Below are 25,055 nucleotides of genomic sequence, written 5' to 3' on the forward strand. Positions count from 1 at the left end.
AGACGACATATCACGTGCTTCATGGCCGCTCAACCACTACGAAAGATAGATACACCTCTCCGGTTGCTCATTCAACATCTCATTCGAAATTTAATTTACATCTATGTACATATGATCTTTGCCGCAAACATTAGTGATGGCAGAAGGCCCAAAAAAGCACCTCGATGCGGTATGCAAGGCTTGAAAGCAGAAAGTGGGAAGCTTTGTAGTTGAAAAATCTGAGAAGATAACTCTGCCTTTCCTCGTCACGCGGGAAATATGCTAATAGCTCCTGATGCTCACCGGGTTCCCAATCACCAGGAAATCCTCGGAGATGTACCCAGCCGAATCCATTCGGAAAACACCCTTTTGACCCTCGACTTCCAAGAGGATGATATCCTCCTGTGTAAAGAGTTGTCGGACAGACCGGAAACCCTTCCAGAAGACCTGGCTAATCTTCGTCAAAGGCGCTCTGTAGATGCTCACCCTAGCCGGTTGAGCGTTTGGAGTCGTCTGTGGCTTGAGCGACTCAGGGGAGACGACCAGACGCCGAGAGAAGGCTATTTGGCGAGGTAGGGCATCAAAGCGGTATGGCTTTCGGAAAGGGATCATGCTTCGAACAGTGAAGCGAAGGTATGTCTTGCCATTCAAGTGAATGGCATTGATGGCCTTGATCAACCGCGCAGTCTTCACAATGAAGACTGTCCCCATGACACTCATCATGACACAAATGCCACCAAATAGACTCTTCTGCCACATTGGCAGAGCTACAACTGGGTCTCCGAACACGATGCTCGAGTTGTAGACCGAGTAAGCCAAGCAGAATGCTGCGATACCGTAAGCACCCAACACATAGAAGCGATGTGATGGTGCCTTAAAAAGTAACAAGTCGCCTTCTTTCGCAACCTTCCTTTCTAGTTTGCCGAGTCCCTCTGGTCGCCTCCCCGCAAATTTGAGCGTTTCTTGCGATGGTTTTGGAGGATTACGGGGTGCCGTGGGCTTGACAACAGCCTTGGTCCGAGGAGCACATGAAGAGAAATATCTCCATGTCGGTAATGACTGCGGGCCCAGTAATATTGGTGTTCTAGGGCAGTGGTATGCAAATGCCCGAAAGGCAAATGACTTGGGGATCATTGTAGTGCCTATAAACTGAGAGCAAACACATCACGTTAGCAGAGAGCCCCTGTAAGGCGAATCAAGAAATTAGAGAGACGCTATCAGCAACACGATGAGCGCATCTTCGAGAAGACCAATCGGCAGATATTGGACGACTAACCTTCAGATCAAGTTCAAACTTCCGTTGCTCTCCCCCTCTTCAATTTCCGCTCGCATCGCAATACGCGTTCTCCGCGGCAGAAAAATGTTCCCGTCCGGGCCGCCGGTGAGCTCCCAACAACCTCAACATCTAGAGCAAGAACAAACAGATCTTATCGCGATTGATCCTGCCTTGATGGATCTCTACGTCTAACTTTGAAACGCGCTCTACTGTTTGCAGCACCTAGATCCATCAGGGATTCTGTGCGGCTTAACGACGGGGTAGAACCTCTCACTCGTCTCAAGCCTTCCGAATCCAGCTTCAGCGCCAAGCGCTCTCGGAGATAGATCTCGATCAGAAAGGTGACATTTGAACTATATCAAGCGCAAGATCGAGCAAGATGGCTTCCAGCTTCCCCGTGCGCCGTGTGTCAGCATTGGTTGCTAGACGGCAACCCCGGGTAATCAGCACCACGAGACGTAAGTGACCCAGCGCCCTCAAATGCAATTCAAGCGGGTGCGATCTGGAAATAGTCCAATATGCGATGGCTTCCCGAGTATACTAGAATGAAATCTGCAGGTTCTAACAGCGATATCGATAGGCCTCAATTCTTCCTCTTCAGTCCAAACACAGAACCCCGTTTACCCCCTCTATCCCTCCGTCCAACTGCTCCTCCATGAAAAGGGCATCCCAGAATCCGAAATCCCCAAGATTCCCGCCTCCGGTCCAAAAGGCCGTCTCCTTAAGGGTGATGTTCTCGCCTACATTGGCGCCATCCCCGCCGACTACCCATCCAGCCAAGCCTCCCGCCTCGAAAAGCTTTCCCATCTCGACCTCAGCAACATCAAGATCGCAGCTCCACAACCCGCCGAGACCAAGGCTCCAGTTGTCGAGGAACCCATCACCAGACCCCCGCCCACAGTCTCAGTAGCCGTTTCTATCTCCCTGGCTACTGTGCTCTCCGTCCAAAAGAAGATCAAGGAAACGATCGGCGTCACCGTGCCGCTATCGACTTTCCTTGCCCGTGCCACCGACCTGGCGAACGAAGACCTCCCCCGTTCCCCCCGCAGCAAGCCCTCGGCAGACGAGCTCTTTGATGAGATTCTCGGCGCTGAGCCTATCAAGACATCCCCGGGCGATTACGTTCCCGAGCTGAATGCCCTGGAGGCAGTTGAGTATGAGCCCGCTCAGCCCGTCAAGGAAGACATCATCGATATTCTCAGCGGCAAGGTTCCAAAGAAGGCGCCCCGTAAGGCATCCATGGAGGAATACCCCGCCGGCTCTGCTACGAATGTGTTTAGTTTGACCGTTCCTGTTGGTGATGAGACGAGGGCTAGGGTTTTCTTGGACCGGGTGAAGACCCTGTTGACTGTGGAGCCTGGAAGGCTTGTCCTATAGATCTCTAATTCATATACCTGTTCCAAGTAAGGAGTCAAAATAATCAGCGATTTTCTCCTATCACATATCTTATTGTCTTTCAGTGTAGCTCTAATGAGACAAATATACAATTCATCCGTGTACCCGAGCATTAGCATTTTGACTTTTGCAAAGACAATCATTTCACCCCATCTTAGAATGTCTTTAGTCTAGTAGACTTTGACTACAATTAGTTACTTTTTTTACGGTATCACAAACTTCTTCTGCTCAGCTTCTCTACTCTCCCAGAGCAGTATGCAATCCATTCATCTGCCAAGAGCAAGAAACCACTACCAAGGAGCTCCGAGTGTCTTGCAATTGTATGTCTCATGTCATCATAATTTTAGCAGAGATAAAGATACGGCTATCACCATGCAAGCATCAGCGAAAAGAGTTCATTCTGGGGCCGTTGAAGCCCATTCGTCCCATGAGCAACACCAGTCCCTCCAATCCGTGTGAACACCATGAGCGCCACCGCTTATACCGTTTCAGAAAGAGTTAAGAATATCATGCTCGAGGCCAAATCCATAACGAAGATGGCCTGAGGCGGGAAGCCGAGCGTGGGAAGAAAAGTAAGTGCGGAGGAGCAAAGTCGACGAAAGTACATGCCAGGAAGATGTAATAAGATGGAAAGGAAAAGAGAAGCACCTGGATACCACGTTGAAAATGCTGTAGACCCACGAGCAAAATGCGAAAAAAATGCCAAAGAAGCGAAAACTCCTCCCGTAAACAGACCAAAAGTTACCCCCAGGATTGCTGCAACGCCAATGTCCTGGAACGCCGTGTCTAATGCATATGTGAAAACCATGCGGGGATGTAAAAGATGCTGCAGGGTCATGATAACCTCGAGTCCTAACGCCGGTACTACCGAATCGTACCCCATTCCGCAAGCTTGCCGCTCTCTCGTCCATGTTCTCTTCCTGACCTCTTATTGAAAATCTTCCAGAATCTCAACGTTTCGTCACCAGCTCCGGTAACGACGGTCTGTCCATCGGGGCTCATCGCAAGGTAGAGAACACGGAAAGTGTGGCCGGTCAGCGATACAATCTGCTCCATGCGCGGGTATTTCCAGATTACAATCTGGTTCTGACTGTAGCCGTGTGTACTGATGATTTCGTCCGAGTTCTTCGACCATGCCAGGTTACACACCTGGCTACCCGTATCAACTTCCTTGATCAGTGAACCAGTAGCAGTGTTCCAGAATTTGATGGTCCGGTCCGCCGTGCCTCCACCTGAGGCGAGGAGATGGTGTTGATGGGGTGACCAGGCGATGGCCTTCACGGCTGCGGTATGGTCCGAGAAGCGATAAAGCGGTGTCTCATTCAGCTTGTCCCACACCATGAGTTTGTTGTCATTTCCGCCTGAAGCTAGTTGGCCATCTTCGGTGTTCCACCGGAGTCCGCAAACTTCCTGCTTATGGCCGGACAGTCGACGTAAATACTGATCTGGGGAACGAACATCACGGTGGAAGATCAGTCGATCCCGAGAACCTGACGTAAGGATATGATCGTTCCAAGCAAGAGCCCCCACACGATTGGTATGCCCAATCATTGTCCGAAGACGGCGACAATGCTCTGCATCCCATATCTGTACAAGACCTTTGCCAGTTCCTATTGAAAGATGTGTGCCCTGTCCAATGTCAGTCATGAAACACATAATAATCATTGCCAACATATAGAGAAATCTCATTACCCTCTGAATCCAGCTAACACTTGTGACAGTATCATCTCTTAGTTCGCAAAGTTTCGTCACCCGTCCGGTATTCGAATTCCACATGTACACTGAATTGCCTAGGCCAACACCTAGCACATTACTACTGCCCCAGTCCACCAGATTCAAGTAGAAATCATCTTGCAAATCGGGTGCGTCGAGAACCTTATAGGGTACTTTATTAACGTAGCGAGGCTGCTTGCGAGGAGTCTCGAGGATGCGTTGACTGTCGTATCGGATCGGCGATAGACTGTAGAGTTCTGATCGCACATTTAAGTTGGGACCATGTTGACTGCGGGGCGTCTTGGATGGTGTTGGTTGACCAGATCCAATTCTTGGAGAAGCGTAAGTGAACAGGTTTTTGTGAGGCGTCGATGGCGTGATACTGGCGGGCGGTAGGTTTGAGATGGTGTGTGCAGGGGGTGTGTGAGAGCGTGTTTTCTCATTGAGACCGTTGGGAATTCCCAATAGTGGATCAGGAGACAGTGAATCCAGATCAGCCTGTGGGACAGTGTTTCCAAAAAGTTCACTTCTGAGTACGCGGGAGTACATTCTATTCGCCTCTTCCGCTACAAGCAACGTCAGCTTCAGGTACGTCAATCAGGGTCCCGTGGTAAACCTACTTTTTTGGAAGTGAAGCTCTGCGTGAGGGGCGCGCTTTTTCGTTTTGGAAGGAGTAGAGGGACATCCATCTTCATGAAGCAAGCTATAAGTTGCTTGTAGATCTTGCCCCTCGCGATTTGGTATAAACCTGTGGGCGCCTTCGGTCAGTCATCGCCCATCAAAGAATCAATACAATGTATCTTGATGCTCACCGATCGCCATATACTCGCTGTCTTTTCCTACTGGGGCTTGTTCCAGGGGTTCTTTCCCGAGGACGCCCTGCATCTTCGTACTCCTTCAAAGCCTTCGCTAGCAGGTTGGGATCAACGGGTTCGGAACTGCTGTGAGTTTTCTGTCTTCCTGCCGATGTCGCGGGATAGAAAATCGTCTTCTTCGATGGCATGCTGGGAGGTGTCCTTGATCCGGGCGGTGATGCGATATTCAAGGCATCTGGGGCCCTCTCCGAAGATCTCATTGTGGATTTCGCCGCCATTGCGCCAGCAGCCGCCAGGGAATCTGAGTCTTTGTTGTTGTTGTCGCCCATGCTCACAAACGTAATTTCTATTCAGAGTGCAAGCGCTCGAGGTTGGTATGAACACTAGGAGAGACCGGAGAGGTGATGCGACAGATTCTAGGTGTCCTGTGACGATGTGGAGGATATATAGAGACCGTATGATGGTGCGCTTTCAAGCCTATGAGCGACGGATAGTCTTTCTAAATGAATCGCAGGTTGTCCTAAGAGCTGGTGGTTCGTAGAATAAATAAGGTTGTTGGCAGCAACGGCCAAGTCCTTCTGCTCCGCTCCAAACAATTAATCACTGAAGGCAGGCGACTGAGGGAGCGACAAATGGCGGACAGGGTACCATTCACTTCTCTCACCAGACCCAAGGCTGATTTGACGGAATCTGGTAACTTGTGGAGGTCATTTGAAAGCGACCTGACCACCGTCTGGTGAGCTATGAGAGACTGAAAAATAGCAAAAGCAATCCAAGGGCGGGCTACGGGCTATCTCTCTTCTGGGGGGTGACGGAGTTTCGAAGGGGATTCCATCCCTCCCAGTCACGCGTCGGGAGCACTAAGCCTATCTGGGACAGAGGAGGTTGGCTGATGGAGGATCGACAGGATGCGTTTATCTTTGTTGATCTTACTATTATCCTAAGTCTAAGATTTGTCGCAGAATGAGGAACTACAGTAGAAACTACGTCAATGAGCTTGTTTAAGTCTGACTTGGTTATTATATAGTTTATTATTGTTGTTGTGGTGTCGGCTAACCATGTAGTGAGCACACAGATCGCTCAGTTGTACGGAGTATACATCTGCCCACAACAACACTGGTTACAATAACACAGTACTAAATGTGGGAAGTATTGCATCTGGTGACTTAAATCAATATATCTGCTTACATTGGTGTCTTTTGGAAACAATAACAAAACCCCTTCATTAACGCGAAGCGCCAATATGCCTAACCAGAAGGGCGCGCTCAGCCTGTCGTTGATTGTTGTGCCCTATCAATCAGCCGCACTAACTGTCCTATCGGTTTCGCGACCGCCTGTCGTTCCACGCGCCTTCGACGCGACGGAGAGCTCGGGCCAGCATATGGAAGGGAGAGTTTACTTTCGCCTCTGCAGCCAAATAAAAACTCCTTTTTTTGTGATCATGGACCTTTGTCGATCCTAACACCAGCTGAGCGGCCGTCAACGGCAAGAATTCCCCGTGAATATCTATTAATCCGATGATGAAATCATGCCTTATCTCTTTCCACATTTCTTCAACACCACTGACACTTCGGTCTCAAGGACCCTTCATCCTCAGCATGCCTACTCCGTACTGCACTATTAATAGGGAGGTATATGTATTGACTATGTTTAATTCTAAATTTCTGGACAATTGCTCCACTGATCTTTTCCGTCATTGTCTGATTAGAGATGTCAGACCAGTCAATGGCGCTTTTGGTCATACTTCATAGTTGGATCTGTGCTGAAAGTGAAGCTCAACAAAGAACCCACATGAGTGGTATATTTCTGTACGAAAAACATATGGATCCTACTAAAAATAGGACTCATCAGGTCTTATGTCATATTTTACATTTGATGATGAGTATGCAGACTAAATTATCATAAATATGTATCAATTTCTTTGTAGCGCTTTCAATACTATAGACTACCGAACGTGGTTAGTATCGGTCTGACCGCCAAGACTGTTGGAGAGTATCTATGATCCCGATATCATGCCAACAAATAGCATAGTCCCTCCTCTCCACTTACTCCAGACTTCACCATAAGCTACCCCATAGCCAACAGGGTACTCTTTCAAGATGACCTCTAAGCTCGCGCAAAACTTGAAGCAGCCCGCCTTGGACTTTTTGTCCTTTGTCAATGCCTCTCCAACACGTAAATACACCTTCCTAATGGTTGAACGCTGCTTCTTATCTAGAGACTGGAACTGACAGCAGCACGAAATCCTTAGCTTTCCATGCTGTTCAGTCTGCAAAAGAACTCCTCATTAAAGCAGGATTTCAGGAAATCAAGGTTTGATTCATAACTAAGGACGCAGATCATGTCCATACCAATCTTCTCACTCTTTCCCCATAGGAAAAGGACTCTTGGGCTTCGACATGCCGACCTGGCGGAAAGTATTATCTGACCCGCAATAGCTCAACTATCGTAGCTTTTGCGGTAGGCAAGAAATGGAAGGTATGTTCGCACGACACCGGGTGACATAACGTACAGCCTCCTTGGTCAGAAAAACTAAAGTGTCGGATTATTGTAGCCTGGCAATGCTATATCCATGATCGGTGCGCACACAGACTCCCCTGTTCTGAGAGTCAAGCCTGTCAGCAACAAGCGCGGAGAGGGCTATATGCAAGTTGGTGTTGAGACGTATGGTGGAGGCATCTGGCACACATGTCCGTTTACTGACTTCTATCCCTACATGGCCCACTCAAAACTAATGGTCGTCAGGGTTTGACCGTGACCTGGGAGTAGCGGGTCGCGCTATGGTTAAGACCAGGGATGGCTCCATTGTGCAGAAATTGATTAGGATCGACCGTCCAAGTAACACCCCCCCATATTAATATTGTGCGAAGGTAGTGACAACTGACCCTAATTGCAGTCCTTCGCATTCCCACCTTGGCCATTCATCTTGACCGCCAGGAAACTTTCTCTTTCAACAAAGAGACCCAGCTGTTCCCTATTGCTGGCCTTGTGGCAGCCGAGCTCAACCGTACCGGTGAGCCCAAAGACGCTGAAGCCAAGCAGGATGGTAAGGGCGAATTTTCTCCTCTGAAGGCGATAACTGAGCGTCATCATCCCTACTTTGTCGAGCTTCTGGCTACTGAGGCAGGTGTCGAGCCCGCCGACATTCTTGACTTCGAAATGATTCTATTTGACACCCAAAAATCTTGCCTTGGTGGCATGCATGAGGAGTTCATTTTCTCACCTAGGCTGGATAACCTCAACAGCTCTTTCTGTGCCACTGTTGGCTTGATCGAGTCTGTTGCTGATTCCTCGGCACTGGATGATGAGACATCTATCCGACTGATTTCATTGTTCGACCATGAGGAGATTGGAAGCCGTACTGCTCAGGGCGCGGACTCAAACCTCCTTCCCGCCGTCATTCATCGCTTGTCGGTTCTTCCTTCGACTTCGTCCGACCAAGACGATGTATCTACAGCCTATGAGCAGACTTTGTCTACCTCCTTCCTCCTATCCGCCGATATGGCTCACGCAGTACACCCAAATTACGCTGCGAAGTACGAATCCGATCACCGTCCAGAGATCAACAAGGGCCCTGTCATCAAAATCAATGCCAATGCTCGCTACGCTACAAACTCGCCTGGCATTGTTCTTCTTCAGGAAGTTGCTCGAAAGGCAGCGGAAAATGGGGGCGAAGGAGTCCCTCTGCAGCTCTTCGTTGTCCGCAACGATTCCAGCTGCGGTAGCACTATCGGACCTATGCTGTCTGCTGCACTAGGTGCTCGAACCCTTGATCTGGGTAACCCTCAATTGAGCATGCACAGTATCCGTGAGACTGGTGGTACCTACGATGTGGGACACTCGATACGCCTGTTTACTAGTTTCTTCAAACACTACTCGAGCGTTTCTAAACAGATTCTGGTCGACTGAGATTTTGGCCTAAATACCTGTTAGCGAGATCGCACATCTTCATTCGGCATGCAGAGGCGCAGGACTAACCTCCCTCATACTTGAATGAAATAGAAAGAAAACATACCATCGATGTTTAACCAGCCTCACCAAGCATCAATATCTCACTCCAAACTCCATGAAGGTGCTTCTCACCAACGAGGGAAAGCCCAAGGGCAATGATATAGAGTGCTCAATAGATGAGGTCGTGACTATGCCAGCTAAATTTGAGGGTTATCAACAGCAAGCTCTTGATCTAGAACAATAGATTTCCTGCCGTTATTTCTCGCATTTGCGTAGAGCACATCTGTTATTGACCGAAATTTTGCTTTGAAGGGCAGGCGGTCATTCACAATATTAGGCCTATCGCGTATCACGTGTAGACGCGTCTCTCAGACAAGTTTCCTGGATACCTGTGCTCAAGGCGCTATCTCTGAGCCATCTTAATTTCAAAAAGAGCATTTTATTGAAGATTTTGGACTACTTAGACTCAAGTGGTTTACATGGCCGAGTAGCTACTCATGGCTGCCAATTTCTTTAACAACAAGGCCCGAGCTGCAGCTGCTGCAGCTGCCGCAGCATCCACCAGTTCGAAGCAAAAGCCAACAGATGGAAAGGAGGAGCAGACACGGCTGCAGCCATGGGTTGAGAAATAGTATTTACTATCTAGCCCATTGTCTATTCTACGCAATGGTTGTTCTAACGGAGATCCATAGCCGTCCCAAGACCCTCGATGATGTAGCCGCGCAAGACCACACCACGAAAGTCCTTCAACGGACATTACAAGCTTCAAATGTACGTCATACAAGACTTCCTACCAAAGTAAATTCGAAGATGAACGTTACTGACAGAACTAGCTCCCTCACATGCTTTTCTATGGTCCCCCAGGTACAGGAAAGACCTCGACCATCCTCGCGCTCGCAAAATCGCTATTCGGTCCTGCTCTTTATCGGTCACGTATCCTCGAACTGAACGCCTCAGACGAACGTGGTATTGGCATTGTCCGAGAAAAAGTCAAGGGATTCGCCCGCACACAACTCAGCCAACCCACAGGACTAGACTCGTCATATTTCGAACAATACCCTTGCCCACCGTTCAAGATCATCATCCTGGATGAGGCGGATAGCATGACTCAGGATGCACAGTCTGCACTCAGACGCACGATGGAACAATACAGCCGGATCACCCGTTTCTGTCTCGTCTGCAACTACGTCACACGGATCATAGAGCCGCTTGCCAGTCGATGCAGCAAGTTCCGCTTCAAGCCGCTGGATAATTCGGCTGCAGCGGAGCGCTTGGCGCATATTGCCAGATTGGAGAATTTGAAGCTTGATGAAGGCGTCATTGATAAGCTGATTAGCTGCAGTGAAGGTGATTTACGGCGTGCCATTACATACATGCAGAGTGCGGCCCGGTTGGTAGGCGCTGGTCGTCCGACGAGTCAAAAAGATGGGGACGAGGACTCTGAGATGACAGACGCCAGCTCAGAACCTGTCACTATGCAAATGATTGAAGAGATTGCCGGCGTTGTCCCTGAAAGTGTTATAGATAGACTCATTCAGGCCATGCAGCCCAAGAAATTAGGGTCTTCCTACGAGGCTATCTCTACCGTCGTCACGGATATTGTTGCAGATGGGTGGAGTGCGGGTCAGCTTGTCTTGCAGGTAAGCTCTGTTCTTATTCCCTTTACACGAGGCTTCGTTCAATTGCGAGATTCCGTCCTTGTGGTCAAAGAGTGCTGATAATCCGCAGCTGTACCGACGGATTGTCTACAACGATGCTATTCCGGACATACAAAAGAACAAGATTGTAACTGCCTTCTCTGAGATGGACAAGCGTCTGGTCGACGGCGCAGACGAGCATTTATCGATACTAGATCTCGCCCTTCGGATATCAGGCATCCTAGGCGGCTCGTAATATTATCGATCTACACGTAATCAAGGATTTCAGCGTTTAATTGCACACACGAGGGCTATAAAAGTGTTAATGTAATAAATGTATTGATATTCGAGCATAGAAGTATCTGGTAGATCCTGACTGCTTATGCCCCGCTTGATGAGGGATCTGCTCAGGGCAAGCAATTCCGAAGTGGTATAGGAGTGTATATTATCAGATGAAGACCAAAGGCATGGGCTACAATCTCCAATATTACTGCTACTCCCCACGTATGAAGTATGAGTATAGGAGCACCTCCGATCCTCTGGCGATGCCCCACAACCACGTGTGGGCCCCGCTCGCGCGCATGTCCGAAGAGTCAGCGTACAGGTAAGCTGACCGACATCGCAGCTTAACAGTCGCTACTTGGAATTTGTGTCTCAGTCTTGTCAGCCAATTCCTGGGAGTTCTTATCTTTATATATCTACGGATAGTTTCCCGGTCCCGAAGCACCAAAACCAAGTGCAGGAAGTCCAGAATAGCTCCTCCGGAGAGTCCTAAGCCGTAACCCCGTGATGACGACTGTACCCCGATATCTTACTGGGAAGAAGGAGGAGATCAAGGAGTTCTTGGATAAATTCGATGTGAGTCTATCCAGTACACGTTCCAATTACATGCACTTTATACGCCTTATTCTGATCAAGAAGTTGATTGGATCTATTAGGTATTTCTGTTCGATTGTGATGGTTCGTGGCTGCTCTTCTTCGCTTACTCATTCGGTGCAATGGGCGTGATGATTTCGCGAATGCCTGACACAATTCGCTGGGGCGATTGCTGAACAAATTGTCTGATATAGGAGTCCTTTGGTCTGGCGACCACCTCTTCCCTGGGACTGTTGAGACGCTGGAAATGTTGAGGAGCAACGGTATGCTCGCACCTGCCGGGGAGAAGGTCCGGGCTAGAGACTCATATCAACTAGGCAAGCAGGTGGTTTTCGTCACGAACAACAGCACAAAGTCACGAGCCGACTACAAAAAGAAACTGGAGAAGCTGGGGATCCCTAGCACAACGGTATGTCTTTAAGCTGAAGCTTGCGGAGACTGTGCCAGAGTAGAAGGTTGTGTACACCGGTCCAGGCTGACAGAAGAAAACAGGAAGAAATCTTTTCCTCCTCGTACAGCGCATCCATTTATATTTCCCGTATCCTCAAACTGCCAGAAAATAAGCGAAAGGTCTTCGTCATCGGCGAGACGGGCATTGAGCAAGAGCTTCAAACGGAGAACGTCCCATTCATTGGAGGCACAGATCCTGCGTATCGTCGCGAAGTGAGACCTGATGACTACAAACTTATTGCAGCCGGCGACCCATCGTTACTTGACCCCGAGGTCGGAGTTGTTCTCGTAGGACTGGACTTCCATCTGAACTACCTGAAGCTGGCTCTAGCATATCACTACATCAAACGTGGTGCGGTTTTCCTTGCGACCAATATCGATTCCACACTTCCGAACTCAGGTGCACTGTTCCCCGGCGCGGGTTCCATGAGTGCGCCGCTTATCATGATGCTGGGTGAGGAGCCTGTCTCACTAGGCAAGCCTAACCAGGCAATGATGGACGCGATTGAGGGAAAATTCAAGTTCGATAGATCTCGGACGTGCATGGTGGGAGACCGCGCCAACACTGACATCCGGTTTGGGTTAGAAGGCAAGCTCGGAGGCACTTTGGGTGTCCTCACTGGAGTCAGCTCAAAGGATGACTTCCTAACTGGGCCTATTAGACCTTCGGTGTACCTAGACAAACTTTCCGACCTTTTGGAAGCGAAGTGAAGTAGCATCACCGAGCATGTCTCCCCTTGCTGACTTTCAGGCATCGGCCCCTGGTACAGGCACTTCGAGGAGAAATTCACCGTCGATAGATCTCATCAAGATATCCCATAGAGTTGTTATATAATTTGACATATAGAATGGACACCGAGGGAATTGCATCCACACGCAAGGAATACGAGATGCCCTTGATGGCTCACAGGCGTCTGAAGTTCTCAGGCAGGTCACGCTTCCTGGGACCTGAGGAATGCCTTCAGTTTCCACAGCGCCAGAAGAGCTTGAACGGCCGTTGGGTTGACGGGGATCAGGATCAGAGCAGTGTTCTCAAATTGTGGACCGTAGCTCCTTATTTCTGCTAGATCGGCTGGAGACAATAGCTCGGACAGGTCAAAGACGGGTACTTTCGACTGGTACTGTGGGAGGGTCACCAAGTCAGGATACAGAGACTTTGCTAGTTCACAATCGTGAGCCTGCTCTTGAGCAGTTTCAGAATCTCCATTCTCGCGTCCTTCCACCTGACGGCCCAAGACCAGCACCCCACTGCATTCCATGCGCTCGATCTTCTCCAAGCGTCCTAAGCCTTCCAGAAGAGCATCGTAAGAATTGTCTTTGACCTGAATGACCCTTAAAGACCCGAGCTCTGATTTCGGCCGCTTCTGCGTACGGTACATGTCTTTGAGCTTCTTTAGGACATGCTTCCGCATTCTCTCGAGGACGAACTCAGGCATGTCCTCCCGCCAAATCAACCGTTTCTCCTCTCGAGTTGTGAAGGGTCCCAGCGGGTGCTTCCATCGAAAAGGCACCAGTCTTGTAAGCAGGGGTCTTCTCCCACTCTTGTTTCGCACAAGCGGTATCGTCAAGTCCTTCAAAAGGGGCAGACGGTCGATAATTCGTAGAGTGAGGGAGCGGATCGATTTATTCTTCGGAGATAATTGTTCGGCTGGCTCATGTTGATCGGCTTTCGTGACTTTCGAGGACGATAATTCGTCCCGTAGGAGACCAACAGGCATGAACCAGAGCCCCTCGTCGTCCGGGCGTTGGACCAGGCCCCAATCCGTGAAAAACTCCCGTGGCAAACGAGTTCCAGTAACTGCACACATACGCACAGGCGATGCCAGTGCTACTGCCCAGGGATTGAGACGTAGCCGGTCTGTATCATTCTGAGTTGGCCGTTTCTTGCGCTTCTTCTCAACTCCAGAAAGCGCTTTTGTGAGCAAGGGCGATTGAGGCAGTAGCTGAGAAGGACGGACAGATTGAGCTGTTTGAGATGATGCTTCTCCGTTTTTCCTCACATTGCCCTGATCTAGTTCCGGCGCGTCGGCTTCTTTCTGAGATTCTGGGCTTCGCGACTCGTCCCGGCCGATGGAGCTTGAGATTCCACGCCGAAGGACGCAATTGGACGATGCAGGGTTTGCAGCTTTGAGGAAAAGTTGACGAAACGTAGCTATTCGCCATGACGCGTATGAAGCGCGTTGTCGGCAGCACTCCATGCTCTGCAGCTGTTGTGGCCGGACATGGAAATACAAGCTGAAGAAATCCGCGAGTAAGCGGAGAAATCAGTGATGTGAGCTCTCCGCTCCCCGCTCTCCGACTCCTACTCCAAATCCTGACCAGTCCTTTCTTCTACAACCATAGCAGTATCCTGCCTGTATCTCGTGCTCCCTGAACTAGGGTCAGGCCTGGTTCAACTGATCAACTACCTCCTCATGATGGCCTTATTCTACTAATAGCTGATGGTAGTCTGGGTAGTCCAACAAACGCTCAGAGGGTGATAGTTTTTCTCACTGCACATACCCTCAGAAAGAGAGCTGAGCTACATCAATATAACGCTTCTTTGGCCAGAGATTGATTATTAAGCCGTCACTTACCAGTTAGCAGTGACTCTCCCGCGCGTGCTTTGTGGGGCCTCTATCCCAACTCTCAGGCTTTCAGAACTGGCTAGGTGTCTCACGCTCTAGCTTGGAGTAAGTGAACAGGCTAGAACTACAACAGCTCATAATCTCTTCACACCTAGTTTGGAAACGGTGACTATGTCATGATGTAAAGCTAAAGGCTTCTAAGTGATTCTTGATAGCCAGGGCTCACGGGTCTCCTTGATAGCCAACAAGGCGGAACCGCATGAAGAGGTCGAAATAGAGGAGGATCGGGTATGTATGCACTTTCTTCAGCAAGAACATAGATATCCCCGCCTCTTTCACGGCACTGGTGGCTTCCCTTCGCCTTCTCCTCCTTCATTTTGCGGCTTTACCCTGCGGTCCAAAATCTCGTCGACGATACCCATCTCCAAAGCCTCCTGAGCCCCCATAAAGTAATCACGTTCCATCAACTTCTCGATCTCCTCAAGAGACAGCACTTTCTTCCCTGTCAGGTGCCGCTGGTAGATCTTGTTCAATTGGTTGCGAACACGTAGAATCTCTTTGGCGTGAATGGCGATATCGCTCGCTTGTCCGAAGTACCCACCCGAGGGCTGGTGTATCATTATAGACGAGTGTGGGAGGCAGTACCGTTTCCCCGGATCGCCGCCGCAAAGCAATAGCGATCCCATGGAGGCTGCCTGTCCAACGCAGATTGTGCTGACTGGGGATGCAATGTAGGTCATTGTGTCGTAGATGGCGAGGCCTAGGTATAGGTGTGTTAGATTAGTCCTTTTGTACAAACGACAGCGATATCGGATGCATTGGAATTACCAGCTGTCACTGAGCCACCGGGAGAATTAATGTATAGGTGGATAGGTTTCTGAGGGTTGTCGGCTTCGAGGAAGAGGAGCTGGGCGACTATCGACGCGGACATGGTTTCGTCTACTTCGCCATTGAGGCAGATTATACGCTCCTGGAGAGAGAAATGTAAGCGCAATCCACATTTCACAGAGTTCACCCATAGAAAATCTGCTATACCTTTAACAACCTGGAAAAGATATCATCTTATAGAACCCGTTGTTAGCTTGGAGTTGGCTCCGGCGATTGATACACGGCCAACAAACGTACATGTGTGCCAACCGCCTCCCTGCAACAGTGAGTCAGTGAGTCAACCTAGCCAGTACTAAAACATCTCCAAAACTTGAGACTCACCACTGTTTCAGTCACAAATGGTGTTGGGGTCCACCCTCTCGGAGGGATTGCGCTGGACAATGCGGGGATGGTGCTGGTGAAGCTTCGCGACAACACAGGCTGAAGGGCGGTGCGACCCAGCCTTTTCAAGAAGATGCTTGAGTTCATGACAAAACAATGAGCGAGTAAATGGTAATCAAGATGCGGTTGTCTCGTCTCTCGTCAATCAAGTGAGCGGTGGATCTGTGTTTTGAAGTCTTGATCGCGCAAGGTACTGCTGTACTGGTCAGGATTTGGAGTAGGAGCATCGGAGAGCGGAGAACGGAGATGTCAACCATAACCACGCGACCAAACAAGGCATCTACACAACCACTTCTAGCGTGGTAGAAAATAGTGGTGTAATGTTGTGTTTAACACACAATTCCAACGGTGGATAGGATCTCTTCATGCCAGTTGGCTCTGCCACGGTACGACTTACTAGTGTATTTACCATGTATCAGCTAGCTATATAGCTGGTTCCCATCACTTGATGAGCATGCATTGGCATGATCTAGATATGTATTAACGGCGGCATATTTACAAAGAAGCTATTGATAACCAATGTGTGACAACAGTAGAAAAGAGTCAGGATTCTATCCGCTGAACACGACCGTCAGGCCCGACCTGCAGTCCAAATCTTGCTCGTAGAAAAGCCGCCGTCTGGTCCGAAGGTATGTACGAAGATGTTCGCGCCGGCGGAGCAGTCGTACTATATTTCCATTGGTCACGTATGACATCAAAGAGGCCAAGATTCATGATCACAGCCTCTCCGGAGGAGAATGCGTCCAGAGGGTGGCTATTCTTCGCACCAGGCGTATGGCCATCCTCTGACGGGTCTGCCAATAATTGTGTATGTTCCGCCTGTTCACCTACACCGGCATTTGCACGTGTAATATGGCCGTCGGTCTCATCAAGCTCAGCACCAACAACGGAAGACCGCGATTCGGGTCGAGTCCTATGGACACCTCTTTCCTCCGAGTCATGGTCTTGTACTCTGAGAATTTCTGTAGAAGTAGTGGACGTTTGCCCTGTAGTTTTCACTCTTTCGACTATGAGACCCAGCATGACGAGATCGAGAATCAGCACAAGAAAATCGAGCAAAAATAACCGAAATAGCGAAATGGGGGCTTTTTGTCCGATGAAATCGATCAACAACCCTCCATGAAGATACCCTCGAGTAGCCTCGCTGGCCTCAGGATGGGTGAAGAAGTTGTGAAAGATCATACAAAAGATGTTACTGACGAAGATGGCTCCGATGAAGGGTTGATTCCGCGTCGGATCAAAAGGAGGGGCTTTGGGGGTGAAAAATATCAGCTGCACTATAGCACGGATTGCGAAGAGTATGACTGAGCAACTGGAGCAAAGCAATGAGAGTCCTGTTAGTAAAGCGCAAGCCACACTCCGACGACGTGCTCCTCAAAGCAATTCCAGAAAGCAGTCACGATGAAATTAAGGCAGCTCACTCCATGTAATAGAGCGCAGATAGCTCGCAGTAAATGAGGATATCAAGATCGCGAAGTAAACGATCAATGAACGCGACCTTGGCAGCCAGCTGCAGCTTTCTCATGCGCTCATTCTCTCGAGGCACCACATTAGCATCTTGCTCGGTGAGATTCGCGACGTTTCCATAAGATATGCCGGACACGTCAGCGATGTACTCCGCATCTCGAAAGGCATCTGGAGTTGTCATAGGGGTTCATGAGGGCATGAAAGGCGAGTTGGGAAAAGAAGGGAGATCAGACACTAGATCGGTGACGGAGGACTGCTATATGCGGAGCGTCAGTATGCATGTAAATAGGATGACTGCCCGCTCAAGTAGCAGCTCTCCTCATCTGTTCACTGTTTGTCATGTGATGTCGAATCACCTGCAACTTTGGGAACCTGTCGGATGTGCCTTATTTACTCAAAATACGAAGGATAAAGCATGTAATGGCAAGATGGCCGAGTTGGTCCAAGGCGTGAGGTTAAGGTACACCTTAATACCAAACTCTATGAGTTTCCTCATCATCGTATGATGGCGTGGGTTCGAATCCCACTCTTGTCAGATGCGTTTTCTCTTTTTCCTCCTTTAGAGGAATTCCTGTTTTAAAACTATTTCCCCTTTCTGATTTTGAGTTTTGGTTGTTAAATCCCCCCAAATGATTACTTTTTATTCGTATCTCCTAATGGAAGTGAATCGCTGGTGGATATGGTTTCCGCATTGATAGATACCTAGGTACATCAACATCTATAACTCATCTCTCAGGTCTTGTTCGATTTCTGTAGCTTCGTACATGCGTTTCTTTGGATTTCGCGGTATCTCTTCTTGTCGTTGCCTTTCTTCTGGTGACACGTCGTCGATGTTGGTTTCGTCCCCCAATTTGCTGTTCTTTTCTATCGTATCGCCAATCTGATCAATCAGCCGATCAGTCTCAGATTGCTCTTCAGGAGCTTGGGATTCGTCCCAAGAAGCGCTGATGGACGCGCTAGGCATGGCTGCTGTTTGTCCTAATGTTGGTGCTTCATGAGGCATGCTTTGGCTGAGTGAAGCTGATGGTTGTAATTGAACGGCCGTGCTAGTGATCCCGACTGTTCCAAGGATAGCGAACGCGGACCTCGCTATCAACTTAATCGGCAGCCATACAAGCCACCAGAGCGGTCCATATAATATGCGACGGAATATGAGCCAAGATATTGTTCCAACAAGGATGTAGAATGCTGTTTCCAGGTACCAAGTGTCAGACTTTTGGGACCGGAGGAGAGAACCGATGAGATCGCGGGACGATGAGAGGAGAGAGTCCAGATCGGTGTAAGACTCCGATAATGAGGACAGGGCAGCTGTGGATTGCTCTGTGGTTATAGAATTAGCAGATTGAGGATGGTCTCCCAATGCAAATATAACGAACCTAGAGTTTGGTGAGCAAATTGACTTCGAGATAGTTCTGCCTGCATCAGCTGGTGCGTCCTGCGCAGTGCGGCAGTAACATCGTTTGAGGCGTTCTTGACAATATCATCATGCGACAGCTTCTCGTTCAATTGGCTTCGGCGCTCAGCACTCTGTGACCTCGAAAACAATAGCTCTCTCTCCTTGCGTTTTGCGGCCTCCGCGTTTCGTTTCGCCTGGAGCTGAGCATTGCGAAAATCCACTCTTGTCCTAGGCAAGTATGTTAGCCAGATAAATGTAACCTGGAGAGACGCTTCACCTCTTCATCTCCTCGGCCAACCTCCCCGCCAATGATACGATTCGCTCCTTTTCCAGCTCCTTCGCATTGTCCACACCTTTCCGTCCGCTTTCGTTGCCAGTTTCAAGAGCATCGACCTCAACCTTCAGGATCTCCATCTGCTCTTCCGCCTCTTTCAATGAGCCATGTATTTCCTGTCCCAATTCTAGGCGGGCCTCGTCGCCTTGACCAATAGCCACTGTAAAATTCCTTAGACGATCGATGAGCGGGTGTATCTGAGCCAGAGCTATTGAGAGCTCTTTGAGTCGAGCTTGGAGAGCAGCTGTTGAAGCCATCGTGGCAGTGTGTATTTAAAGTATATCAAGATTGTCCGGTACGGGTTAGTATGTGCACAGATTGTGGAACATGTCCAAGATATTGAATATAGAGTGGTCATAAATGCACCATGACAACCCAAAGCTGCGGTTCTTCAGAGCTTCGCTTTGGGAAAGTCGATTCCCTTGTTGTCCAATCCGCCTCGTGTCCACAATCAACAGCGTCATCGGTTCCTGAGGCCACAAAGTGTTTGCATCTTGAGCAAACATAACTCTCCGGCCGCTGACTGCGAGGTAATTTTCTAGTTAGGTAGATCAGGAACGGGCAACGGCCTCATCACTATACAATTGATTCCTGTATTTCAAAGCCACCATCCTCAATTTCAAGGGTCCGACTGCTTCCGTCGCTGTTCTTCCCAAAAACCAAACGGGCTCACTCGATTGACCGGCTCAAGCGCGGAAAGCTGGCTTAACCGGCATCCGACTTGCGGTGATCTACAGGTGTCGTAGGTTTGTTCCATCACCTTCAGCAAACGGCTCCCTGCAGTCTTGACTAACTCCCTGAGCAGCGAAACCAATTGGCCATTCCATCCTCTTATTCGAACGTCCAAGAAAAAGCGGTCCCATCAAAATGACCATTCCACTGCACACAATCACTTCCTTCCGGGCGACCTTCAATCCGTTCTCCCGGTCTGCTCGTCCCTGCCGCTTGCTCCTTTCTCTCCTCCGCAACCCTTCAACCACACCCGCCTCGAGTCCGACGCACATTGATATTCAAGTCACTCAGCTGCCACGCCACTCGACACAGCCCCCTGAGATGACGGTAGGGTTCAGAGGAGGCAAGGAGGTCAAGATCGAGGTGGGCAAGAAACAAATGAAGATCGGTGATGTGATCGAAGAACTTGCACGTGTGGGACGGAGTATCGAACGAGAAGAAACCCTCAAGGGTTAATTTTCGGGTCTGTACATTGTTCTTCGTGGTTTTCTAGGTATCATTGCGGGTTTTACGCTACGGCGCCGAGGACATCGGGTTCGAGTTTTCTCATTGTGCTTTTGTACTATAGAAGGGGAAGGGCGAGCAATGATCGCTGTGTGTGATTTGGAAAAGACGTTGACGAGCCATAATCTGAGTTGACGACATTTGTATATATTAGCATTGAACAAGATATTTTCTTCTTTTCAGCCCGCCAGGCCAGTTTCTATGGGTCTTCACAGCAATATCTAAGCTCCAAGGAAAGAGGATTCCGTGCCACGTGCATTATTTCATTTAGACAGTTTCTACTAGATCAGACCAATCGCATTTCTACAGAATATGAGCAAATGCGGGAATATGCAAAGCCCTTAGTACTCGCCCTGAGGGAGAACGGAACAGTTTTTTTAAAATTCTAGAACTTTTGTTCAATATAGATTTAAACAGCAGCACCAGAAATGAAGAACCACTTGTCAATGCTGCCATCAATGGGGGCAGGAGGGAGGTTCTCGCCCTTGGGGATGCTGGCAAGCTGGGCGGGGTCGGCGCGGTCAGAAGAGTTCTCAACAGAAGTGTTGGCACTGCCAAAGTCAGTTGAATCCTTGCCTCATCGGTGTCACTATGGTTAATGAAGTACTTACAGGCTAATATCGCCACGAGGGCTCTTGCCGGTGATAAGCTTCTCCCAAGCATCAGCGCACTCGCGGATAACATCGAGAGCGTACCTGGAAATGAGAAATGTTAGCATAGAAAGATGATACCAGACGCAGTAAGAAGGAACCCACTTCTTGTTCTTGCACTCGCCAGAGAAGGCAAACTGGTTCTCAGGCTTTCCGTCGGGGATCTTGTAGATACGGAACCATTCGTTGGTAGCACGGAGAAGGCCAGGAAGGTGACGCTCAACATCCTCAATGTCGTTGAGCTTAGGGGCAAGAGGGTCGTTGATATCAATGACGATGACCTTCCAGTCGGTCTCCTCCTCATCGAGCAGAGCCATCACACCAAGAACCTTGACCTGCTTGACCTGACCGGGATAGCCAACAAGCTCACCGATTTCACAGACATCGAGCGGGTCGTTGTCACCCTTGGCCTTGGTCTCGGGGTGGACAACGTTGGGGTCTTCCCAGGTCTAAACCATCGAGAAATCCCTGGTTAGCATTGATTGGCCTGGACGTGCACCGTGTTCATGAAGTTGGCTTACCTGGGGGAAGGCACCGTAGTTCCAGAGGTAACCCTTGTGGGGGAAGCAGTTACGGACGAAACGGAGCTTGCCCTTCTTGACATCCTGCTTAATGGGGTTCAGGAACTCCTCCTTGGAGATCTAAACATCCAAGCCGAATCAGCGAATGCTCCGTAATGAAAAAACAGTGATCGTTCTAAGTGTCTCGCGGATCCGAATTGCGTACCTCCTGCTTGGCGTTGGTCCAGCGGGGAATCTCAACAACCATGTTGAGGATTGTCTGTTCCGGGTTGGCGTAAAGGGGAATGTCGTGGAAGGGAGAAATTGGGACGCCATCCTTCTCAATGTAGACACGGTGCTCCAGGGTGTTGGCCTGGCCGATCTTGCGAACGGTGTAAGACATGTTGGGCGATTGCGGCGGGGTATACGAGGAAAAATGTCTAGAAAGAAGAGCAGCACGAGTTGACGCGGAGCTGACAGACGAACGAACTCTTGACGATGATGGCGAAGACAAATTTGCTTGTTGAGGGGAGAAGGAAGGAGAGAAGGAGGAGGACGAGAGGGAGGAGGGAGGAGGGGCTTGTCGAGTGGGGGGAGCCAGCGTTGCTGATGTGCGAGGACTGGGCGAACAAGGGCGGGCGAGGGCCGGTGAGGCGGTGGACAGTCGGAGCAATGGAGACAGGGGCAGTAGTGCTTTGCTGCTCATGCGCAGAGCCACCGGGGACATTGATTGTATATTAATAGGAAGAAATTCGGGCAGAGTTCCTCAATTGACAGACCTAGATTGATTTAAAGCTTGTGATCGTGACCTTGAATCGGCTTTATGCCGTTTATAGCAGCTGTTCCAGCGAAAGGGATCGAAGACAAAAATTGCTGGCAATTATCGGGATGGAAAATCGGCGTCGGGAATTCTAGTGACAGGTGTCCGAGGCCCATCGATAGAGCCACTGTTCGCTATACAAAAGATACCTAGGTACAAAGATATTCTCCCTCCCTAATTCATTGATTATCTACCTTCTCTTTTTGCTGCCAGTTGTTCTTTAATTTACTCTTGCAATCATGGTAGAGAACAGTGCTCAAATATGGCCAACCACCAACCGTTATCGGACGCCTCTCAAATATACCGGAAGCTACCAGAGGTAGTCGGCACGACAAAGTTCCTCGGTGCATGGGACAATAAAGGGCGGGGCTCCGCAATTTATATTATTGCTATTCCGCTGCTCTGCTGCTAGTCTGTCATTATTTGAGGTAATGATGATATCTACCTTGGGGTAGGATCATAGTACCTAGGAGGTAATATGATGCTCCCAGGTGCTTGACGTGTGCGGGTTGAGACCCATACTACTGAACAATGACCAGCTCACAAGGCCATTATTGGTGAGAATAACAATAGCTTCAACTGTTCATGTCAGCTCCCTCGATATCAGGAGCCTGACATTCACGTTACAGGGGTCGCGGTGCTTGACTTAAATAACCTTATTTTCACCTGGTCGCTTAGTCCGCCATGTTATGATGGTGGTACCTTCCACTGGTTTACTTTGTGTGCTTGAGTATTGAGGACTACCTATGTACGGAGTACTGCTCGGCAAGGGGGAAGCTGCAACATAAGCACAACATTTATTTGGTCTAAGTCGGAGGGAGAAATCGATTCTCAATATAAGAAATATGGTGACAGAATACCAACATATCTTTGCCCAATCCTCCAAGGAGTTCTCCAACCGATATCCGTCTATGAACGGAAGACTCCGAAGTAGCAATGGAGATCAAATGAAGCTTATCAGTTTTATCTTCACGTGACTTCCACTTTTTCCATCTCCACCTTTTCAATGTCTGTCGCCATCCACTTTGTAGGTCGTCGATTTACATTTCTGTAAGACAACTTTATCCTATACACCACGTTTTCCCTGTCATTCGCTTCGCACTTTGTCGTGTCTCAAAAAAGTCAATAATGCTATGCTAAGATTTCTCCGATCCGCAATGACTTCGCTCACGACACCCCGCGTTCCTATTCCCGTCAATGGTGTCGACTACCGTGGCAAAGTAGTCCTGGCACCGATGGTGCGTTCGGGAGAGCTGCCTTCACGCCTTCTCGCTCTCAAATACGGAGCGGATCTTGTCTGGGGTCCTGAAACGGTAGACCGATCGCTTATCGGAGCCACGCGCCGAGTGAACCCTCGCAACGGATGCATCGAATATATCAGATTCCCCTCGAACGGTGGCCGCCCAGACAAACCTGCTCAGGAGTCCATTCTGTACCGGATTGATCCCGTTCGGGAGAAGGGAAAATTGGTGTTCCAAATCGGTTCTGCAAACCCGGAGCTGGCCGTCGAAGCAGCAAAACTGGTCGCAGGCGACGTTGCGGGGATCGATTTGAACTCTGGATGTCCCAAACCTTTCAGTACGAGTGGTGGAATGGGAGCAGCTCTCCTACGGACCCCCGACAAGCTCGTCTCTATCCTTGAATCGCTTGTGCGGGAAGTCGGGAATCCTTATCAGATCGGCATCTCGGTCAAAATCCGTATCCTGGAGACCCCAGAGAAGACAGAAAGCCTTGTCAAGAGACTCGTTGCCACAGGTATCACAGGCTTGACTGTTCATTGCCGCACGACGCCGATGCGGCCTCGCGAACGCGCCATCCGCGACCAGTTGGCGATGATTGCGCGAATCTGTCGCGAGGCTGGTGTTGCATGCGTCATGAATGGCGACGTCACCTCTCGGGACGAAGCGCTTGCGCTTATGAAGGAATTTGGAGTGGACGGAGCTATGATAGCGACAGCGGCTGAGGCAAACCCGTCATGCTTCCGCTCCGAAGCAGAGGGTGGTCTACTCCCCTGGAGGGAGGTGGTCCACGACTATCTTCAAGCCGCTATTGAGTGCGAGAACCGCTTCGGCAACACCAAATTTCTTCTGAACATCCTCATCCCCGGGAAGAACAGGGAGTTCAAAGATGCCAAGACAGCAAAGTCTTACTCCGACTACTGCCACTTCCTCAAATTCGATGACCTACTTCCAGAGGCCGCCCAAGTGGACGAGATCCTCAATCTCACGGACAAGTCCGTTTATAAGAACAACGAAACGGAGGATTCTGCTCGCGATATCGCTGTCAAAAACGCCCTCGAGAATAACGAGACGGCTCGTGCGGTAAGCGGCGCGCCCAGGCCCAAAGCAGCCTCACCAGCCGTGAACGGAGGAGGTCCCATTCGCACCAGCTCCATCCCGACCCCGGTCAGGTCGAAGCCGGAAGATCATCCTATCGACATCACTGTCCCAGCTCCAGAGGTGGCTCAAAAGCAGGAACTTGCCGCATGAATATAACATCATCTTCCCCCTCTAGTCCCGTCCGGGGACTTTCCATCTCACTCCCCTTCTTCCTATTTTTCGATACTACTGCATAGCTCGAGTTCTATATCTGCATGTTATGGTGTATGTAGGAATGACCTTCACTGGGTTTTCTTTGTCCGGAGTTTATTCTAGAGATCTGTTTATAGATTCCTTTTTTTTTTTTTCGTGAATATATTCATTCATCTTGGTTGAACGCAGAGTA

General features: G+C 49.5%; 14 protein-coding genes and 1 non-coding gene across 15 annotated transcripts; 7 read left to right on the plus strand and 8 right to left on the minus strand.

Annotated features, from left to right (window-relative positions):
- Positions 1-59: 59 nt before the first annotated feature.
- Positions 60-1,128, minus strand: AFUA_3G08265 (uncharacterized protein). The gene has a single exon (XM_001481564.2). It carries the CDS (start codon positions 1,111-1,113, stop codon positions 262-264), a length of 852 nt encoding a protein of 283 aa, XP_001481614.1. The 5' UTR covers positions 1,114-1,128; the 3' UTR covers positions 60-261.
- A 506-nt stretch (positions 1,129-1,634) lies between these two features.
- On the plus strand, positions 1,635-2,696 carry pdx1 (uncharacterized protein; the record flags this gene model as incomplete). The annotated part of the gene is made up of 2 exons (XM_077804370.1): positions 1,635-1,713; positions 1,836-2,696. 2 exons carry the CDS (start codon positions 1,635-1,637, stop codon positions 2,630-2,632), a joined length of 876 nt encoding a protein of 291 aa, XP_077660526.1. The 3' UTR covers positions 2,633-2,696.
- A 168-nt stretch (positions 2,697-2,864) lies between these two features.
- Positions 2,865-6,032, minus strand: AFUA_3G08280 (WD40 repeat domain-containing protein). Its single transcript, XM_749693.2, has 4 exons — positions 5,176-6,032; positions 4,984-5,111; positions 4,343-4,929; positions 2,865-4,279 (listed from the first exon to the last, which is right to left on the minus strand). The coding sequence occupies exons 1-4, from the start codon at positions 5,505-5,507 to the stop codon at positions 3,515-3,517; spliced, it is 1,812 nt and encodes a 603-aa protein (XP_754786.1). The 5' UTR covers positions 5,508-6,032; the 3' UTR covers positions 2,865-3,514.
- A 1,245-nt stretch (positions 6,033-7,277) lies between these two features.
- Positions 7,278-9,394, plus strand: AFUA_3G08290 (M18 family aminopeptidase; the record flags this gene model as incomplete). Its single annotated transcript, XM_749692.2, has 6 exons — positions 7,278-7,353; positions 7,397-7,491; positions 7,555-7,656; positions 7,733-7,868; positions 7,924-8,016; positions 8,075-9,394. The coding sequence occupies 6 exons, from the start codon at positions 7,278-7,280 to the stop codon at positions 9,085-9,087; spliced, it is 1,515 nt and encodes a 504-aa protein (XP_754785.1). The 3' UTR covers positions 9,088-9,394.
- Positions 9,395-9,511: 117 nt separating this feature from the next.
- On the plus strand, positions 9,512-11,233 carry AFUA_3G08300 (replication factor C subunit 2). The gene is made up of 4 exons (XM_749691.2): positions 9,512-9,760; positions 9,822-9,900; positions 9,963-10,769; positions 10,858-11,233. The coding sequence occupies exons 1-4, from the start codon at positions 9,627-9,629 to the stop codon at positions 11,020-11,022; spliced, it is 1,185 nt and encodes a 394-aa protein (XP_754784.1). The 5' UTR covers positions 9,512-9,626; the 3' UTR covers positions 11,023-11,233.
- Positions 11,234-11,668: 435 nt separating this feature from the next.
- On the plus strand, positions 11,669-12,803 carry AFUA_3G08310 (uncharacterized protein; the record flags this gene model as incomplete). Its single annotated transcript, XM_077804371.1, has 2 exons — positions 11,669-12,051; positions 12,135-12,803. The coding sequence occupies exons 1-2, from the start codon at positions 11,890-11,892 to the stop codon at positions 12,801-12,803; spliced, it is 831 nt and encodes a 276-aa protein (XP_077660527.1). The 5' UTR covers positions 11,669-11,889.
- Positions 12,804-13,024: 221 nt separating this feature from the next.
- AFUA_3G08320 (uncharacterized protein) lies at positions 13,025-14,290 on the minus strand (the record flags this gene model as incomplete). Its single annotated transcript, XM_749689.1, has 1 exon — positions 13,025-14,290. The coding sequence occupies one exon, from the start codon at positions 14,288-14,290 to the stop codon at positions 13,025-13,027; it is 1,266 nt and encodes a 421-aa protein (XP_754782.1).
- A 493-nt stretch (positions 14,291-14,783) lies between these two features.
- AFUA_3G08330 (ATP-dependent Clp protease proteolytic subunit) lies at positions 14,784-16,150 on the minus strand. Its single transcript, XM_749688.2, has 5 exons — positions 15,869-16,150; positions 15,785-15,803; positions 15,695-15,720; positions 15,488-15,629; positions 14,784-15,419 (listed from the first exon to the last, which is right to left on the minus strand). Exons 1-5 carry the CDS (start codon positions 16,013-16,015, stop codon positions 14,995-14,997), a joined length of 759 nt encoding a protein of 252 aa, XP_754781.2. The 5' UTR covers positions 16,016-16,150; the 3' UTR covers positions 14,784-14,994.
- Positions 16,151-16,350: 200 nt separating this feature from the next.
- dscD (DSC4 family protein) lies at positions 16,351-17,716 on the minus strand. The gene is made up of 2 exons (XM_749687.2): positions 17,350-17,716; positions 16,351-17,240 (listed from the first exon to the last, which is right to left on the minus strand). The coding sequence occupies exons 1-2, from the start codon at positions 17,574-17,576 to the stop codon at positions 16,472-16,474; spliced, it is 996 nt and encodes a 331-aa protein (XP_754780.1). The 5' UTR covers positions 17,577-17,716; the 3' UTR covers positions 16,351-16,471.
- A 101-nt stretch (positions 17,717-17,817) lies between these two features.
- On the plus strand, positions 17,818-17,930 carry tL(AAG)2. Its single transcript has 2 exons — positions 17,818-17,856; positions 17,885-17,930. It is a non-coding gene (tRNA).
- A 183-nt stretch (positions 17,931-18,113) lies between these two features.
- AFUA_3G08350 (putative protein transport membrane glycoprotein Sec20) lies at positions 18,114-19,382 on the minus strand (the record flags this gene model as incomplete). Its single annotated transcript, XM_749686.1, has 3 exons — positions 18,114-18,715; positions 18,772-19,019; positions 19,069-19,382. The coding sequence occupies 3 exons, from the start codon at positions 19,380-19,382 to the stop codon at positions 18,114-18,116; spliced, it is 1,164 nt and encodes a 387-aa protein (XP_754779.1).
- Positions 19,383-19,479: 97 nt separating this feature from the next.
- On the minus strand, positions 19,480-19,736 carry AFUA_3G08360 (uncharacterized protein; the record flags this gene model as incomplete). The annotated part of the gene is made up of 2 exons (XM_749685.1): positions 19,480-19,648; positions 19,708-19,736. The coding sequence occupies 2 exons, from the start codon at positions 19,734-19,736 to the stop codon at positions 19,480-19,482; spliced, it is 198 nt and encodes a 65-aa protein (XP_754778.1).
- Positions 19,737-19,930: 194 nt separating this feature from the next.
- AFUA_3G08370 (mitochondrial 54S ribosomal mL53 protein) lies at positions 19,931-20,524 on the plus strand. Its single transcript, XM_749684.2, has one exon. The coding sequence runs from the start codon at positions 19,993-19,995 to the stop codon at positions 20,311-20,313; it is 321 nt and encodes a 106-aa protein (XP_754777.1). The 5' UTR covers positions 19,931-19,992; the 3' UTR covers positions 20,314-20,524.
- An 81-nt stretch (positions 20,525-20,605) lies between these two features.
- On the minus strand, positions 20,606-22,646 carry ipp1 (inorganic diphosphatase IPP1). Its single transcript, XM_749683.2, has 5 exons — positions 21,738-22,646; positions 21,533-21,652; positions 21,117-21,460; positions 20,973-21,056; positions 20,606-20,912 (listed from the first exon to the last, which is right to left on the minus strand). Exons 1-5 carry the CDS (start codon positions 22,236-22,238, stop codon positions 20,771-20,773), a joined length of 1,191 nt encoding a protein of 396 aa, XP_754776.1. The 5' UTR covers positions 22,239-22,646; the 3' UTR covers positions 20,606-20,770.
- A 102-nt stretch (positions 22,647-22,748) lies between these two features.
- On the plus strand, positions 22,749-25,017 carry AFUA_3G08390 (tRNA-dihydrouridine(20) synthase (NAD(+))). The gene has a single exon (XM_749682.2). It carries the CDS (start codon positions 23,465-23,467, stop codon positions 24,818-24,820), a length of 1,356 nt encoding a protein of 451 aa, XP_754775.2. The 5' UTR covers positions 22,749-23,464; the 3' UTR covers positions 24,821-25,017.
- Positions 25,018-25,055: the final 38 nt, after the last annotated feature.

The sequence above is a fragment of the Aspergillus fumigatus genome, chromosome 3 (assembly GCF_000002655.1).
Source record: "Aspergillus fumigatus Af293 chromosome 3, whole genome shotgun sequence".
Lineage (NCBI taxonomy): Eukaryota > Fungi > Ascomycota > Eurotiomycetes > Eurotiales > Aspergillaceae > Aspergillus > Aspergillus fumigatus.

Coding starts and splice junctions, on each gene's coding strand:
- AFUA_3G08265 (XM_001481564.2), bottom strand. CDS start 1,113: ATGATCCCCAAGTCATTTGCCTTTCGGGCATTTGCATACCACTGCCCT.
- AFUA_3G08280 (XM_749693.2), bottom strand. CDS start 5,507: ATGGGCGACAACAACAACAAAGACTCAGATTCCCTGGCGGCTGCTGGC. Junction 5,112..5,175: donor CAGCGAGTATATGGCGATCG/GTGAGCATCAAG, acceptor AGGCGCCCACAG/GTTTATACCAAATCGCGAGG. Junction 4,280..4,342: donor GTGTTAGCTGGATTCAGAGG/GTAATGAGATTT, acceptor GACATTGGACAG/GGCACACATCTTTCAATAGG.
- AFUA_3G08300 (XM_749691.2), top strand. CDS start 9,627: ATGGCTGCCAATTTCTTTAACAACAAGGCCCGAGCTGCAGCTGCTGCA. Junction 9,761..9,821: donor CAGCCATGGGTTGAGAAATA/GTATTTACTATC, acceptor GGAGATCCATAG/CCGTCCCAAGACCCTCGATG. Junction 10,770..10,857: donor CGGGTCAGCTTGTCTTGCAG/GTAAGCTCTGTT, acceptor GATAATCCGCAG/CTGTACCGACGGATTGTCTA.
- AFUA_3G08330 (XM_749688.2), bottom strand. CDS start 16,015: ATGAACTCAAGCATCTTCTTGAAAAGGCTGGGTCGCACCGCCCTTCAG. Junction 15,630..15,694: donor TCTTTTCCAGGTTGTTAAAG/GTATAGCAGATT, acceptor TTCTCTCTCCAG/GAGCGTATAATCTGCCTCAA. Junction 15,420..15,487: donor CGGTGGCTCAGTGACAGCTG/GTAATTCCAATG, acceptor ACCTATACCTAG/GCCTCGCCATCTACGACACA.
- dscD (XM_749687.2), bottom strand. CDS start 17,576: ATGACAACTCCAGATGCCTTTCGAGATGCGGAGTACATCGCTGACGTG. Junction 17,241..17,349: donor TCTGCGCTCTATTACATGGA/GTGAGCTGCCTT, acceptor GCTTTGCTCCAG/TTGCTCAGTCATACTCTTCG.
- AFUA_3G08370 (XM_749684.2), top strand. CDS start 19,993: ATGACCATTCCACTGCACACAATCACTTCCTTCCGGGCGACCTTCAAT.
- ipp1 (XM_749683.2), bottom strand. CDS start 22,238: ATGTCCCCGGTGGCTCTGCGCATGAGCAGCAAAGCACTACTGCCCCTG. Junction 21,461..21,532: donor ACTACGGTGCCTTCCCCCAG/GTAAGCCAACTT, acceptor TCGATGGTTTAG/ACCTGGGAAGACCCCAACGT. Junction 21,057..21,116: donor GGCGAGTGCAAGAACAAGAA/GTGGGTTCCTTC, acceptor TCTCATTTCCAG/GTACGCTCTCGATGTTATCC.
- AFUA_3G08390 (XM_749682.2), top strand. CDS start 23,465: ATGCTAAGATTTCTCCGATCCGCAATGACTTCGCTCACGACACCCCGC.